At 37.5% G+C, this 16,526-nt stretch overlaps 1 protein-coding gene across 1 annotated transcript in view; it reads left to right on the forward strand.

The window, feature by feature from the left end:
* LOC145694393 (E3 ubiquitin-protein ligase RNF10) overlaps positions 1-16,526 on the forward strand; it is a 75,866-nt gene that overhangs the window by 14,821 nt on the left and 44,519 nt on the right. The window contains exons 4-5 of the mRNA XM_081770568.1: positions 3,972-4,062; positions 15,381-15,565. Of these exons, the coding sequence (XP_081626694.1) occupies positions 3,972-4,062; positions 15,381-15,565 (276 nt within the window). The remainder of the gene's footprint in view (positions 1-3,971; positions 4,063-15,380; positions 15,566-16,526) is intronic.

Below are 16,526 nucleotides of genomic sequence, written 5' to 3' on the forward strand. Positions count from 1 at the left end.
AGTGTTTGTGCTGGTGACATTACCTAATTGACACCCATCGTTTGGAGAGAAAGACCACTTTCGAGCACCATCTATCCGGTGACAAGTAGAAGTTGGTTGCTGTGCTGGACGGAGATTGGATTTATCTATCCAGTTGTAATAATGTAAAATTCGCATCATTACGTACACTTTGACCGGTCGTAAATTCTGTTCAGAAATAATATGTCAATTCAAAGGTTTTTGTCACTGTTTTAAATGCTATTATAATTGAAGGTTCACTATTCATCAGGAACCTAAAAACCAAAATTAACTCTGCATACTATCAGCAGCACGTACTGACACCTATTTATAGGTCAGACCTGCCTCGTCTGTATGGAAATGCCAATCTTCAAGTCTCTTTGCATCAAGAGAAGGCCTCATCACAGTGGCGTAGCCAGGTACTGGCTGACCCGGCTCAAGCTTCCCCTTAGTAGAGTGAGTACTGGATTTGCTCACATCCAGTGTTTATTATTATTATTATTATTGCGGATTCTTTGATATTACAACGTTATTTTTATATTTTATCACAACTTCCCAGAAACTTTGTATTTAATTCATGTGAAATTTCAGCAGATTATTTATATGCTGTATTCTTAACCTTTTTGAGTTCTTTATAGCATATGTATCAAAATTCTCCGTCTACGGGTACAAATAAAATGCATTAAAAAAGGAAGTAGACGTTTAAATTAATTGTATGTATATTATTGGGCTCTTGTTAGCCGATTTGTCAACGCACACAAGCTTTGTGTGAGTGGTCCCTTACTTTCGGTGGGGACAGTAAAATTTTATTGATCCAGCATCATAAGGGAATTGGGGAACAACCTGAGTTAAGAGATCCAGTTCAACGAGAACAATTTGACCGCTATAGGTCTTTATTGCTGTAGCGAGTTTAACTTAGTGTTTTCTGTCTGTTAGCTTAATTTCGTCAGTATTTCAAATCCATATAACTAAAGAAAAACTGAAAAGAACGTGAATCGGGCCGTCCATATCGCTCACATTCCAGCCGATCACGGGTAGTCTGTGTATTGACCTCCAACGCGATATACAGTAGATGTGTGTGCCCCTCTTGAGTTTCTGGCTGTGTCACTGGCTCATCATGTGCTTCCCACAGGTTTCTGCAACGAATGAAGATAACCATCAGTATCAAGGTTATTTCATTTGAAAATATACTGGTCAAGCCATCAAATGCCAGGCCTATGGATTTCTGCGGGTTTGGTATCCTGAAGAGAGCACTTTCCTCGCGTTGTCAGCATTCTCCTTGGCCTGTGGAAAGCTTGTAAAGAAGGAAGGCTGTGTGCTTCATACAAGCCTTCTACAATAGAAGTTGTATGGTGCAGGGATAAACTCGGATACATTGAGGCCAATAGGCGATGACTGGCTAGTTATTGCGTCTTAGCGGTGTGTTTAGCGTCTTTTTCATCAGCGAGACTATCTGAGACGTGAACCTACAGCTTAACATGGAATCCGAATCAAACGAGCTACCGCCGTGAATCGATCTGTGATCTCTCGCGTCAGAGACGCAACAAATGGTGGCGCCAAGTTTTTTCCTAAATTATTTCGAGTTCAGTTTTGGACATACACATCCGACTCAATCTTTTGTATCATTTTATATTGTATTACTGGAATGGTAGATTCCCCTATGTAGTCATTGAAGAGAAGTTTTTGTTGATAGTGCGGCGTTCACCTATAGTCTTGAGGGCAGTTGAGGGATTTACAATAACAACCAGTTGGGGAAAAAAACTAGTTGCAACGGTCAAGATATGGGCGATGTGGTGACAATACATACTTCAAGTCTCTGGGTAGTCGATTTAAGATGTTTGGGTCATCTTGCGAGAGACTTTACAGTTTTTGTTCCGTCCCCCCGTCACAATGAAAATACTTAAAAGATTTCTATAAGAAAACTTGTGAACCAAAGCGTTGAGTACACACGTGTCTTAATATGCATTGTGTGATAATTAAGCTTTGGAAAATTAAATTATACTTTTTGGTTCATTTGATACATCAAGTGTTCGAGTAAATGAGATGTTTGGCTAAAAGTAACATTAAAAACGAAGTAGAAAAACGTGCGTTGTTGGTATATACATAACTATGGGTTTGTAATTTTTTTAAGGTAACCAAGAAAGTTCTGTCGCTTTTTCACCCACCACCTTCGAGCATCGATATGTCACCTAAGACTATCTTGAAGATCAAAAATAGTCCCCATCAGCATCGACGACCTTCTGCCAACGTTCTGGAAGACCTTGGATCCCATCGCGGTAAAACTTTGTGGGCTATGAAGCGAAGAAGGTATCAAGTGCATTTTGCACGTGTACTAAGATCTGAATTGGCTTCCTCTAAGGTGATTGTCCAAAGAATGGAACAGGTGATAACCGGACAGTGTAATGTCCAGAGAGTATGGTAATAGTGTTTCCCATCTAAGGTGTAGAATGGTGTTCGGGTCATCCTAGCCCCGTGTGGCTTAGCGTTGTCCTATAACAGGATAACCCCTTTGCGATTCAGAAGTGCTGACTCGAGTTTTGGGTTTTTCTTGAACACGGCTCAACTGCAGATAGTACACACTTGCATTGGTGCTCGGACCAGCTGGTAGCAGTTCTCGATGCACGATGCTCAAGCAGTCCACCAAACCCATAGGAGGACTTTCTTCTGATGCAGTGCTGCTTTTTGCTGTTTTGAAACCGGTTCATGGGATGCTGACCAATGATGATGGTATCGTGGAGCTTTGTACAGGACTCACTTCTCATCCCATGTCAGCACCCTGTCCAGAAATGGCCCCTTCCTCAGACGAGACAGCAAAGAAACACAGATGTCAGCTCGCGTTGCCTTCTGACCCGGATTCAAATCATGTAGGATCCGTCGACCCAACTTGTAGTACGTCCCAAGTTGATGGAGGTGCTGCCAGGTGGTTTCTCCACTCACTCTGAATTGTTGTCCCAGTTCCTCACATGTCTGGTCACTGTTCGCCTCAGTTGCTGCCTGAAGATCTTAATTTTGTACATGTGTTTTGGTCTTTCGGCATGTGGTGCTGCTTCGAGTGTTTAGTCACCATTCTTAAACTTGTTAAACCACCGCTGCACTGTCCTCGTAGTCACGACACCCTCATCAAAGGCCTGACATATCTTCCGCCCCGCTGCAGCGGCGTTTGGCTCCAGTTTGAACTCGTACAGCGTACAGCTCTTATGACGTTCTGTAGAGGCCCATGTTCGTTCTGTCCTTACGCAAGTTCACGGTGTAACTGAACTGCCACAAGCAGGTAGTGTGTTGGATATATCCACACCGACAACTGACCTTGCCAGTGGAACACAGACCTCCACAAAGAGCGACAGAATTTTCTTGGTTACCTTTATATATTGGCTTAGTTTTAATAGTAGAAGTTGATTATAGGTAACTAAGTAGCCCCAGTTGTCGCCAGCAAAATTCCCCGCTCTATCTCCATATATATTGCTCTGTTTTTGAAAGATTAGAAAAATTCAAGAATTGTTTCTGTGATGTACAAAGGAAAGAAGTCTACCCACCCTCTCGCTATAAAGGTCTGTGCTCCTATCTGTAAGTAGAAGCAAATCAAGCAAATTTTAAGCTCCTTTGACTATTACATCAAGATCTTTATTTTTCTTAAGTTTGTGAGAATATGGACTTTCAGATGAGGTAGATGGACAGAGTTCTTAAAGCAATGCATTCGCTGACGTCTGTATGGACAAAAATAAAAGGAAAAGTTTTGAGTTCCAAAGAAAATAACTTTGGTATAATATGGTCGTTGGGTGAAGTTTAACATCCCTTTTTAACACAGATTCTATGGAAGACGTAGACATAGAGGTTAAAGTGAAAATCGGACCCGGGCTCTGTAGACAAAAGGCTAGCCACTAGACCAACAGGAATGGCTATAGTATGTTTATGTTTACTAAATACATACACCACTAGTATGAATGTTAAGATATTGCCTTCTCATTTCTTCACAGTTGTCAATTTATTGTAAAGGCAGAGGCAGACTATACGCCGTACTTCACCGATCCAGATACTCTAGTTGATTGGGACCTCATAGAACAGATCGTAAGTAATTTTTTGGTTTATGCGTTCTTGGCATCTGACATGAATTATTTCCGGGAGTTACAAAATTATATATGCAATTTGTTAGTTTAATTATATATGCAGCTTGTAGGAAAAACGATAAAAAGAAATTATTTACCAAAAAATTGGGGTTAATATGCTTCTCGTTTGTATTTTAAAGATAAAATATTTTAAAAATTGCTTTCTTTCTCTCTGCGTTTCTTCTGGTACATGGGGTTCTTGGTTCGATCCCAGAACGCGCCAAGTAAACTTTGTGGTGGACAGACACCGTGTGCGTGGGTTTTCTCGGGGTTCTCGCGTTTCACCTCACTTTCTTTATTCCACCATTTCTCCATCACAGTCTCCCTCAGCCTAGCCGGCATAATGGTGGGACGTAAAATTGAAAGATTTCATTTATAAAAGTCTATTCCTAAGTCTTTTACCGCTTACTTGCAAATATCATGCTAATTAAAAATGGATCTTAGATAATGTCTATTAGTTGTTGGCTATGCAGAATCAGAACCCTGCCAAATTATCTTGTGTACAGCGGGCCACAGAAATTCTTGATGTACAAAGTCCGTGAGTTAGGCAACCCAACTAACGCCTGCTCGAAGATTAATTACGCCTGGTAGTAGCTAGCACAGCAGCGTGAAGTTGCCCCCAACTGTTAAAAGCACAAATCGTAAAGAATGTTTTCGTGCAGAAGTGTAGCGAAACGCTGGCTAACGAAATGACAAAAGGGAGTCTTTGGATACTTGTACTCACAGTACTTGTTTGTATGATACACACGTAAAACTATACACAGCCACTTGAAAAAATATACGGATATCAGAGGCTCTGATGAGAAGATAACAGTCGGGGGATTTGGTTAATCTTATAATTAACTCAAATGAGGATTATATAAACAAGTTTACTTAGTTCAAATAACTATACATATCAGCGTATCAAATAATATACGGATAGATTATGCAGTACATATGGCAGGTTATTTTTTTTTTTAACTAACTCAAAGCTTTGCGCTGAGTTTTGAAACTATTAACAGTAGTCCTGCCTGTAAATCAATTAAAAGTATGGATGGATCATTTGGGGGGAAGAACCCAACCCCTAATGAAAATTTTGGGGGTTTTAACAGGGCGTGAGCTCCTAGGTTTCGGCGCTACTGATTCATACGTAATACTACTTCGAAAGAAGAAATTGTTGATTTCATAACTCAACTTAAATAATTTTTGAAAATGTTAACTATTGGTAATTTATTTGTAAATATTAAAAATGCAAAATTCGATAACACTCAAACGAGTTGGAGAACTTATCCGTATTAAAGTAGGCTTATTTCCCGTTAACTTGCTAATATAACTGAAGGTTCATGATTTGTATAATATTTGTGAAATTTTACACATTGAGACACAAAGAGAAAAGGGGAGAATATAGTGTCAATAATCAACTAAAAATGCACGAAATTAACTGAAAATATCAAATATAGAACCATTAACAGAATTATACATTGGGACAGAAAGAGAGGGCTCTTCTTCCAGGAATTCTAAAAACCCTGTCCACCCCTTAGGACCTTCCCCTATTAGTCTTCGCGACACGTGGTAGAGATTTATGATCCCTTCCGGCTAAAAACCAATGTTGCCTCGATTCCTTTTTCCTAGTTGAATTTTTTTTTTAATTTTTGTTGTTGTTAACTGAAAATAGGAAGGAAACCTCTCTCCTTATTTTGCCGGACTTTTAACTACACAAGTGGATCGGAGGTACGACAACACTGAGAGCAATGACAGCTTACACGCTCGCGAGGACTAGCCGAGGGTTGTGGGGGTGAAATGAAGCAGTGGTTGGGGAAAGAGCCCTTTAAAGCTGTCCCGATGTATAACTCTGTAACTCGTTTTCTCCATTCATTTCCCTTCCTTTGTTTTCAGGATTACATCATCACTGAATTTCTCCACTGGAGATTATCTTTCATTTAGCAGCATCCAATTGGAGCTCATTGTAAATGAAACATTTTAAAAAGGGTAAACGGCGAAGGCGGGAATCGAATACGAGCCGCCAGATTAGAAAACTACAACTCGAACCACTCATCTAAAGCGTTACTTCTTTTGGCTCGCCTAAATAAAGAGCCTTTTCTGTTCGCTCAGAACAATAGCTTGTTAATAGATTGATTGGGAAAACACAGGAATATGTAATTGACTCGGTATATCACTGTATTCACTAAATTATTAACATTACAGATTTTTTAAAAACAAAATACAAAATTCCTTTATTTTGAATCAAATACAGCGCGTGTATTATACTCGTAAGCAAACTAAAGACAAATCAATTGCTACGTAGTAATCGTGATTAAGTGGTCAAGGCGCTCGATCAGTAATTTGAAGGTAGTCGAATCAAATCGGATCCGCGAACGACCAGTATTTTTTACTTTCCAATTTTTGGTGGCGATTGATCGGCGATGACACAAGTTTTATTTTCTTCTGATATTTGAATGCTGGGATGTTACAATACTTGAATTATCAAATCTTCAGGAATAATAATAATAATAATCTCATAGAAAATTAAAAGTTAGGAGCTTATCGCTCAGGGTATAACATTACAACCAGAAATGTAACATTTGGCAAGAAAATTTCGGTTTTGTTTAGTGTTGCTCACGAGAAGAGGAATTTCTCATCTCGTTTCTGTTACAAAATGAACAAAATTGAGACGAGAATTATCACTTTACATTTATGACGGTACAAGGCTAACTCAAATTAACGTCTCGCTTTGGAGATGGAAATCAAGACGAGACGAAAAGTATTGTAAACATTTCTCCTTTTACTCCATTCTCGAAATAGTGTATGTCCATTCATTAAGTAAAAATTGCTTTGTAGAGTAAAGCTTATACGCTATTTTGTTACTTTGTATGTCGGAGCTCATTGAATTTATTATGGTCTGTGTAACTATTTTTGTAGCAAAGCTTTTATAATTACTTCTGCATATTCTAAAAGTTAATTATATACCTTACTGTTCAGCGATATTAAGTTATTTTTATTACAGTTATCTTCCTCAAAATATACAGTAGAATACTTTCTACATTAAACTTCAGTGGAACGCTTTGGTTTAAAATTTTGGTAATTGCAGAGGTGTGTCCTGGAGGTCCAGACACCCTCCCGAAATCCCGATTTATCTCTTAAGTTTTGCCTAATTTTAGGGTAACTTTAAAAATTATAATACCATTATTATTATTATTATTATTATTATTATTATTATTATTATTATTATTATTATTATTATTATTATTATTATTATTACTGAAAATTTAAGACCTCAATACTACGTCCTATTGCAATGTAAATAAGCGTACTAAAGTTGATAAGAAAAGAAAAAGGATAAGAGCGATTTGTGTGCGAAAGGAAATGAGAGGGGAGAAAGAAGGTGTCAGCTCCTGGACAACTTTAATATCGAAACATCGGATGCCTAAACAGAAATTAAGTAGGATTTGTCTTTACCACGATACATAGTAGCATGCTTTCTTTGGTTAAAAGACTTTGGATTATGTATGCGTTATATTGATATTTTAACAAAATACACATACCAATATAAGAAAGAATAGTTCGCACTTAACTCTTGTCCTGGCAAGATACTTTGCAACGTAGACGGGCAACTGGGGCCTTACCAACTCGTTATGTTCATGACTTCGAGTAAAGATAGAAGAATTCAGAATTTTATGTCATCGGAATATTTATCGTTATTGAAAAATTCGAAAAAATATATGAGGCTACTGGGCCTGGGAGGCTCCGCTTTCCCGGATAAGGGTTAAAAATTGTGGTTGAACGGATATATGGAACGTGTTGGAAATGGCGAACGAAAATAATAATATTTCTAGCAGTAGGAGTAATAGTGGAACACGTTCGGAATAATTGCTCGGAAACAATATCGTTTCAGACACATTTATGACTCATACTAGGCCCTAAGCATGACCCTTAGGGGTCGTATTCATGAATTGCTTGCTAAACACGTTACTTTTTCCATCCCAGTATGAATTAAGGTTGTAGACAGACATGTGACATCAATTTGCTAGTATTTCCCCTGTGAAGAAAGCCGTCTCCACTCTAACTTGTAAGACCGAAAAAAATTGAGTATTTTTTTTTTTTTTTTTTTTTCATTTTATTACACATCAGAAGTATGAATGTTAGTTCATAAAAACAACTTACCGCAGCGAGAATCGAACCCGCGACCCCTGAATCATGAAACGAATGCTCACGCCACTACGCTAAGACTGCTTTGTTTAGGGAGAGTCAAAAATCACTCGTTTATGGAGCAAATTGCACACGTTTACGATAACGACGAAACACAGTTTTCTGTCATGATAAAATACTATAGTCGAGAGACTTCAAATTTAAATTAAAAAAACAAAAATAGAGATATAGTGCCTCAGACCACTTTCTTTTCCTGATTCACCGAAAGTATCTCCGTATCTTGCTATTGTTGCAATTACAAATATCGATATCCAAAAATGCCTGAAGTTCTTTTTTCACTTACAAGGAGAAAGCAGATTTTGGTAAATTAACATCGGGGCCATTTTTTGCAATATGATTGTGAACATTTAAAGTGTTCATATTACAAATTGAGAGAGCGCAATGGCCTAATATAGCAGAGAAAAAGCGTCTTAAAGTTTTCGACTCGCCGCGTATGTCGTACGTTGCGCAAATTTATTAAGTGACTGCGTGGCAGTCAGAAGCATTTGTGACTCACGTTCAGGGGTTACAGGTTCGATTCCGGCTGGTGTCAACTTTTTTTCTTTGCTTCAACCAATAAAGTAGCCACTTGTAGCTACAAGTAGAATGTTAATTCTCCATATGTTTATAATGAATTAAAACAATAGAAATATTCAAATCAGTTGTAAAATCCTTCAATATTTCATGGTAACTGGCAACAAAATATAATCTATTTCGTAAATATGTTGATATCACGAGTTATATTATGGTTACCACAGTCGTTGTATAAAAAATGTTCATATGCTTCGTATCTACATCTGTTGACAGTGTGTGTATTACAAGGAGTGGCACAAATCGCACGGGAGGATGAGGGGGACATGTCCTCTCCAATCCTGGAACTGAGGGATTGTGCCCCCAATAATCCGATTTGAAATGTGATGAATTGTGTCCGACTGCCACAAAGGAAAATGAGATGAAATTGATATCCCCCAAAATAAGCCTCAAATCTGCCCGCCTCCCAATTTTGAAGACAGCTCTGCTCCCCTGATCCTCCACAGTATTGTTTTTCTACATCATAAATATTTTCAGCATCGCTTTACAAAAATACGGGAACGGTCTTAACCCCCCCCCCCCCCAAATATTGGAGACAGATTTTCGCCGCTTAATAGAATTGGAATAAGGAGTAATCTCCTTTGGTTCTAGTAACATCCAATATTACGAAAGAGGATTTCCTTCTCATCCCCCTTGTAATTTTCACACTGTCAACAGATGTAGGCACGAAGCGTCGAGAATATTTTTTACACAACAACTCTGATAACTATAATATAACTCGTGATATCAATATATTTCGAAATAGATTACATGGGGACAATTGGGAAATACGAATTGCCTTATTTTACATATATAATATCTACACACAATTTCAATCGCTTCAATCCACTCCTTCCCGTACTGCTACGATAATATTTACTTTTTTGCGGAAGAGGCCTTGGCCTCAACACTTTCTCCGCACAAGCTAAAAACACATGTTTGCTTATTTTTTGCGTATTGTCCCTACAAAAGTTTCGTTGCAATCCTCCACATCTTTAGGCACTTCTGATGTATACTTATTAGCACTTTAGATAATTCGTAATTAAAGGTTGGAAGTTTTTTTTAAAGGAAAATACGAAACACACATTGCCTCATTTTCTGTATACAATATCTGTGCACAATTACCTTCGCTTCAGTCCTCTACTTCTTGCCTTTATGGCGTCAACTTTCACAATTTTGGGTTGAGGTTTTTGCACTCTTTCTAAAACAGTTTTTCCGCACAAAATGAATAAAAAGAAAACAAAAAACAAATATTCGTTTCCTTTTTGCGTATTGTCCCTACACAAAGTTTCATTGCAACTCATCATGTCTTTTAGGCACTTCTGACATACTGTTATTAGCACTTTTGATATTTCGTGATCTTTGCGTTTAATGTCCCACAATTATGCCTGTTAGGTTAAGGGAGACCATGATTAAAGCAAGTGAATTATGATGGGCAAATTAGTGAAAGGAGAAAATGGGAGGAAATTGTAGTGTTCCGAGAAAACCCACGAGCACGATGTTGTCCACGTCAAGCTTACTTGCCTTGGGTACGAACCAAGTACGCACCCTCAGATCAGAGTTGGAGTGGGACAGTGGGTCGAGTTTTCTGAGTGGATCAGTGGGTTGAAGGTCAACAGCAAGTGACCCACTGCGACACACCACCCATGACCCACTGCGATCCACCTACTCACTCTACTTACGGCATTGTAGACAGTATCTTCTGAACAGTATATTTTTTATTTCACCCTCGACCCTAGCCATAGGAACGAAATACACGTTTCTGATTGGTTGCAGTTTGCGATTGTCCAAACCTTCTAGTGTATGTATTGTGTGTTTTAATAGAAGAAAATTGTCACTTTGTTGGAATTAAAGAAGAAAAAAATTGAAGAAGCAGCTGAGGTTAAATTAATATTATGGCAGTCAAGCTGGAAACAAAACGAGCCCTGCAGGGCTTCTGAACCGTTGTTACTACTACAACTATTACTACCTATACTATGGATTCATGTAGCAAAACTGCACGCGAAACGTAAGTAAATCACCTTTTTGAGTATTATTTATCATATTTTAGTGGAAATCGTGTTAGGGAAACTTAATAAAAAAAATAAAATATAAGAATTAAAAACGTTTCTCTGAGGCCGGTTTGAACCCACGCCAAAAGTAATTATAATTACTAACCAAGTGTCTCGGCCACGAAGACCGACAGCAGTAGGTACTGATATCATGAGTTATATTATGGTTACGACCAGTGGCGTATTTACGATTTTATTTCGGGGGGGTCTTTGCCAACTTTAGTCCTGGAAATGTGAAAATTTTCCAAGATATTTCATTTACTTTAATATAGTAAATAACATTTCGGGGGGCCTTAAGCCCGGAAGCGCTCCCCTTAAATACGACAGTCGTTGTGTAATAAATGTTCTTCACGCTTCGTGTCTACATCTGTTGATAGTTTGCGAATTACAAAGGAGTTGAGGGGGAAATCCCCTTTGCTAATACTGGATGTTGCTATAACCAAAGGAGGTTTCCTCCTCATTCCCCTTGTAATTCGCACACTGTCTACAGATGTAGACACGAAGCGTCAAGAACATTTTTTACACGACTGCGGTAACAATAATATTTACGGAATAGATTAAATTTTGTTTCTACCGTAGTTAACATGGAACATTGAAAGATATTACAAGTGATTTGAAAATTTGTATTGTTTTATTCATTATAAGCATATAGTGAACTAATGTTTTACTTATAGTTACAAATGACTACTATATTGGTTGAAGCAAAAAAAAAAAAAAAAAAAGTATGACTCGAACAGGAATCGAAACCGGAACCCTTTACTCATGAGTCAAAGATTTTAATCAGTTTGCCCCACCGATACTTGGTAAATGTGTGCGTTGTACAATATATGCATCAAGTAGAAAACTTTGGGACGGTTTTTCTCCGTTAGTTTTGGCCATTGCGCTCTCCCAGTTTGCAATATTAATTCTTTAAATGTGCACTACCAACTTGCAAAAAATGGCCTCGGAGTTCACTTACCAAAGTCTGCCTTCTCCTTGTAAGTGAAAAAAGAACTTCAGGCATTTTTTGACATTCATATTTGTAATTGGAATAATAGCAATAGGACGTATACTACTACTGGCTTTCAAGACATACAGCCTGTGAGTTTTTAGAGGAGCTAACTACAGAAACCAATACATTTTTGAATCACTATATTATATAAATTATTATATAAAAAATGGATGTAACTATGTGTGCATGATCATCACGGCCAAATTGCAAAGTCAAATTAAATGACTTTTGGTATATAGTTAGGCCTTAATCCAAACTGGGATGTTATCATATCACTTTCTTAAGGGGGTAGTTGGGATCCGAATTTTTGCGAGAAAAAATTAGTATCTCACAAGCCGTTAAACTTACGGAGCTGAAATTCAGTATATTAACTCTCTATTGAAAATGAACACAACGTCTCATAGCATTTTTTAAAACTCTTCTTTATAATGGGGGGGAGGGGGCGGCACTTTCTATATATGCAAAATTGGTAGTGGGTTGGTTTGTAAAAATAATTGAAAATGATCGTTATTAGTTGAGAAACAAATTCACAAACAATTTGAGAAACAGAAACTATGCGTTTTCTACTATAATAATTGCTGAAGCTTATGTTTATTATATGGAGCGCTTAGTGTACAGGGCAATCAAGCAATAAAGCTGTGAGAAAAATAGACGTAAATTTGTAATGTATGCTTAATTACACGGAAATTTTAAGTTTGGACTGTACGTTGGTCTACTTACCTTGATTTAGGACTTTCAAATTTCATGCGTTTTTCCACTGAATAGTATCGATAATTCAACAAGAAAATAATTATACCATGATAATTTAATTGAAATTCATCGAAATTTGGCCCATGACAAACACTTTACCATTTTATATCGTAAAAGTCAGATTCACCGTTATTGTAAGAGACCGGTGCTTGAGCGAATGACCGTAAAAATTCAAACTTCGACTAGTTAGAATTTAACAACCTGGTTTTATTATTACAAGTATAAGCTCTTTAGTCTGTAGAGAAGAGGCTGGGTATCATGTGTCAGAGTTGATAACGATGTGTTTTGGTAGGTGGTCGGTCGGAGCGGATCTGTGGGTAGTGGGCCGGAGTGGGTCGTAGTGGGTGGTAAGTCCGAGTGAGTTATGATTGGTGGGTCACAGTTGGTGGAGGATCATGGTGGGTGGTGGGTCAAGTTTTTCATTGACCCACGCCATCACTGCCTCAGATAGTTCAGTGCTCGCGGTCCCGTGTTCAATTCCCGGTGAGGTCCTTTGAAATCGTATATGTCCTAGATGTATCTATGTTCGTGTCCCTGTCGTTCGAAGTTACTGGAAATAGCTTAAAACGAGTATGACTAAGTACAATAAAGACAAGTTACGGAAATACTTTCGGTGAATCAGAAAAGAAAGTGGTCTGAGGCACTGTATGTCCATTTTTGATTTTTTAATTTAAATTTGAAGTCACTCGACTATAGTATTTTATCATGACAGAAATCAGTGTGTTTTGTCGTTATCGTAAACGTGTGCAATTTGCTCCATAAACGAGTGATTTTTGACTCTTTCTTAACAGAGCAGTCTTAGCGTAGTGGCGTGAGCATTCGTTTCATGATTCAGGGGTCCCGGGTTCGATTCTCGCTGCGGTAAGTTGTTTTTATGAACTATAACATTCATACTTCTGATGTGTAATAAAATGAATAATACTCGATTTCTTTCGGTGTTACAAGTTAGAGTGAAGACGGCTTTCTTCACAGGGGAAATACTAGCAAACTGACGTCACATGTCTGTCTACAACCTTGATTCGTACTGTGGTGGAAAACGTAACGTGTTTAGCAAGCAATTCATGAATACGACCCCTAAGGGTCATGCTTAGGGCCTAGTATGAGTCATAAATGTGTCTGAAACGATATTGTTTCCGAGCAATTATTCCGAACGTGTTCCACTATTACTCTTACTGCTACAAATAATAATATTTTCGTTCGCCATTTCCAACATGTTCCATATATCCGTTCAACTAAAATTTTTAAATAAGAACTATTTTTTTTTATATTGGTATGTATATTTTGTTAAAACATCAATATAACGCACACATATTGTCCACAGTCTTTTAGTCAAAGAAAGCTTTACTTAATTTATGTTCTTAATTTCCTTTACGAAGTTTCGATATTAATATTGTCCAGGAGCTGACACCGTCTTTCTCAACTCTCGTTTCCTTTCAGACACTAATCGCTCTTATCCTTTCTTTTTCTTTTCCTATCAACTTCATTACGCTTATTTACATTGCAATAGGACGTAATATTGAGGTCTTAAATTTTCAGTAATAATAATAATAATAATAATTAATAATGGTATTACAATTTTTAAAGTTGCCCTAAAATTAGGCAAAACTTACAGATAAATCGGGATTTCGGGAGGGTGTCTGGACCTCCAGGACACACCTCTGCAACTACCAAAATTTTAAACCAAAGCGTCATGTAGAAAGTATTCTGCTGTACGTTTTGAGGAAAATAACTGTAATAAAAATAACTGAATATCACTGAACAGTAAGACATAAAATAAACTAACTTTTAGGATATGCAGAAATAATTATAAAAGCTTTGCTTTAAAAAAAATAAATAAAAATAACAATCCTTCTGTATATACTAACAATATGAGTCTCTCTTAGGATCTGCTTCTGTTTTCTTCATATAATTTTTAACTATATTTGTAATAATTTGGTTGGGAATACATGAATTTCCGTCTGTAAGTAAATTTTGTTAACGGCTATTTGTCGCCACGCTCTGAACGGTTTATTATTACATTCTTCTTTTTGAGTCCATTGAATCCATGAAACAAAATTCGCAATAGGAGCTATTGGCATATCGGAACAGCCCATAAGTAAATTTGGATTATTAAACCAATATTTTTCATTTCATTGCACAATTCCAAGTTTATATGTGACACAATGTAAACTGAATTACCAAGCATGGTTATATATATTTGCCCGAGCATCGTATTCGCCTGTTTATTTCAAAAGTGACATAACTCAAAAATCGCCCTTATTGACTTATGGACAGAAAATGAAAACTAATCTTGATGTCTATCTCTGGTAAAACTTTGACAGATGTGCTTCCTAAACTGTGCGCTAGAGAGCACTTTGTGTTGTTCTTGTGCCCATTTGTTTTAAGTGCATTTCGAAACTTTCAAACACTTCTCCTGAAAAGTTAGGAATTCTGAGTTATGTCACTCTTGAAATAAACAGGCGAAGATATATATATATATTTATACAAGCTGCTCGGGTGAATATAACGGTAAGCTCCATTCCGATGAAATTGAGTAATTAGGTATAATGGGTTAGGAGTGTAGATAATTTAATTTCTGAAATGTACCTGCAGATGGCAGGAACAGCTTGTTTGGTATGTACCATTGTATTGAATTACATGGGAATGTTGCACCTTCCTTTTCAGTTCACTCGAAAGTTAGAAAATTTGACATGCCATTGTTTCCCGAGCCGCTCATATTTGTTATAATGTAATATTGTTTTGTTTATTTTACAGAGAGTGCAGAGTGCTGAGATGATTTCCTGTCCAATCTGTTTGTACCCTCCTGTAGCTGCAAAAATGACGCGGTGTGGCCATGTATATTGTTGGTCGTGTATTCTACATTACTTAGCTCTCTCCGACAAACCTTGGCGCAAATGTCCCATCTGTTATGAGGCCATTCATAAGCAGGATCTTAAGAGGTAAGTAAATCTGTTTAATAGATCTATCGTTTTCCCTGTGTGTTTTGGTATCTTAGGTTTCCATATCTGCAAAAACAGAAGTTGGTTTTGAAGTGTAAGAAAGGTTGAACACCAACTGAAATCTCTTTTAGAATGACATTATTGTACTGCTTTACGTTTGTGGAATAAGATTAAATTTTCAACGTGTGTACTTGCTAATGCAACGACACAAGAAGTGATTTGTAAGTTCCCATTAATTCACACAAAGGAGAGTAGGGAAGTTTTGCAATACGATTTTGTAAAATACAGTTTTACAAAATAATTTCCACCACCATTATGCACTTCTCAATCCTTCGAAACCAGTCTTCAAACCAACCTTGTCAATGTCGAGACATTTGGACATACTCATCTTCCCATATCCGTAGGTCATCATCGCTCGTAAAACCTCCCTTTCAGTCTCGTCTTCACCTGGAGAGCAGCACCAATATGGAGCAAGGTCAGGACTGTCAGGAGGATATTTTACTAGTTTTATTTCAGTGCTTTCAGATACCTTGAGCAAACTTCAGAACAATGCACTGGACCGTCTCGTGATGAAGAAACCATGTGTGTCCTTCCATGGTACACTGAAGTTTTGTCACCTGTGACAATATTTTTCACACAAAGAGGTTATCCATTTCAAACTTCCAGCATTTTACTACATCGTGAAACACGTCGTACCTTCTAATCGTCGATCAAGTTACGCGACCTTCAAACAGTGTTGCCAACAACCTCTGAAGAAAACAGGCTAGATTGGCCTCCAGAAATAAGCTTTTTTAACGCAAAAAATGGCTAGATTTTGAACTGCTAACCTATAACCCACATTGTAGATTTTAAACCCCTTTTTTGTGTGTAAGAATAGTAAAATTATAAGTAGTAAGTTATAGTAAAATTTGAAATGTTGAATTTTATTCGGTGAAGACGAACAAGCAACGTAAATGACTTA

Source organism: Thermobia domestica, chromosome 9, assembly GCF_964235325.1.
Source record: "Thermobia domestica chromosome 9, izTheDome1.hap1.1, whole genome shotgun sequence".
In the NCBI taxonomy this organism is placed as follows: Eukaryota; Metazoa; Arthropoda; class Insecta; order Zygentoma; family Lepismatidae; genus Thermobia; species Thermobia domestica.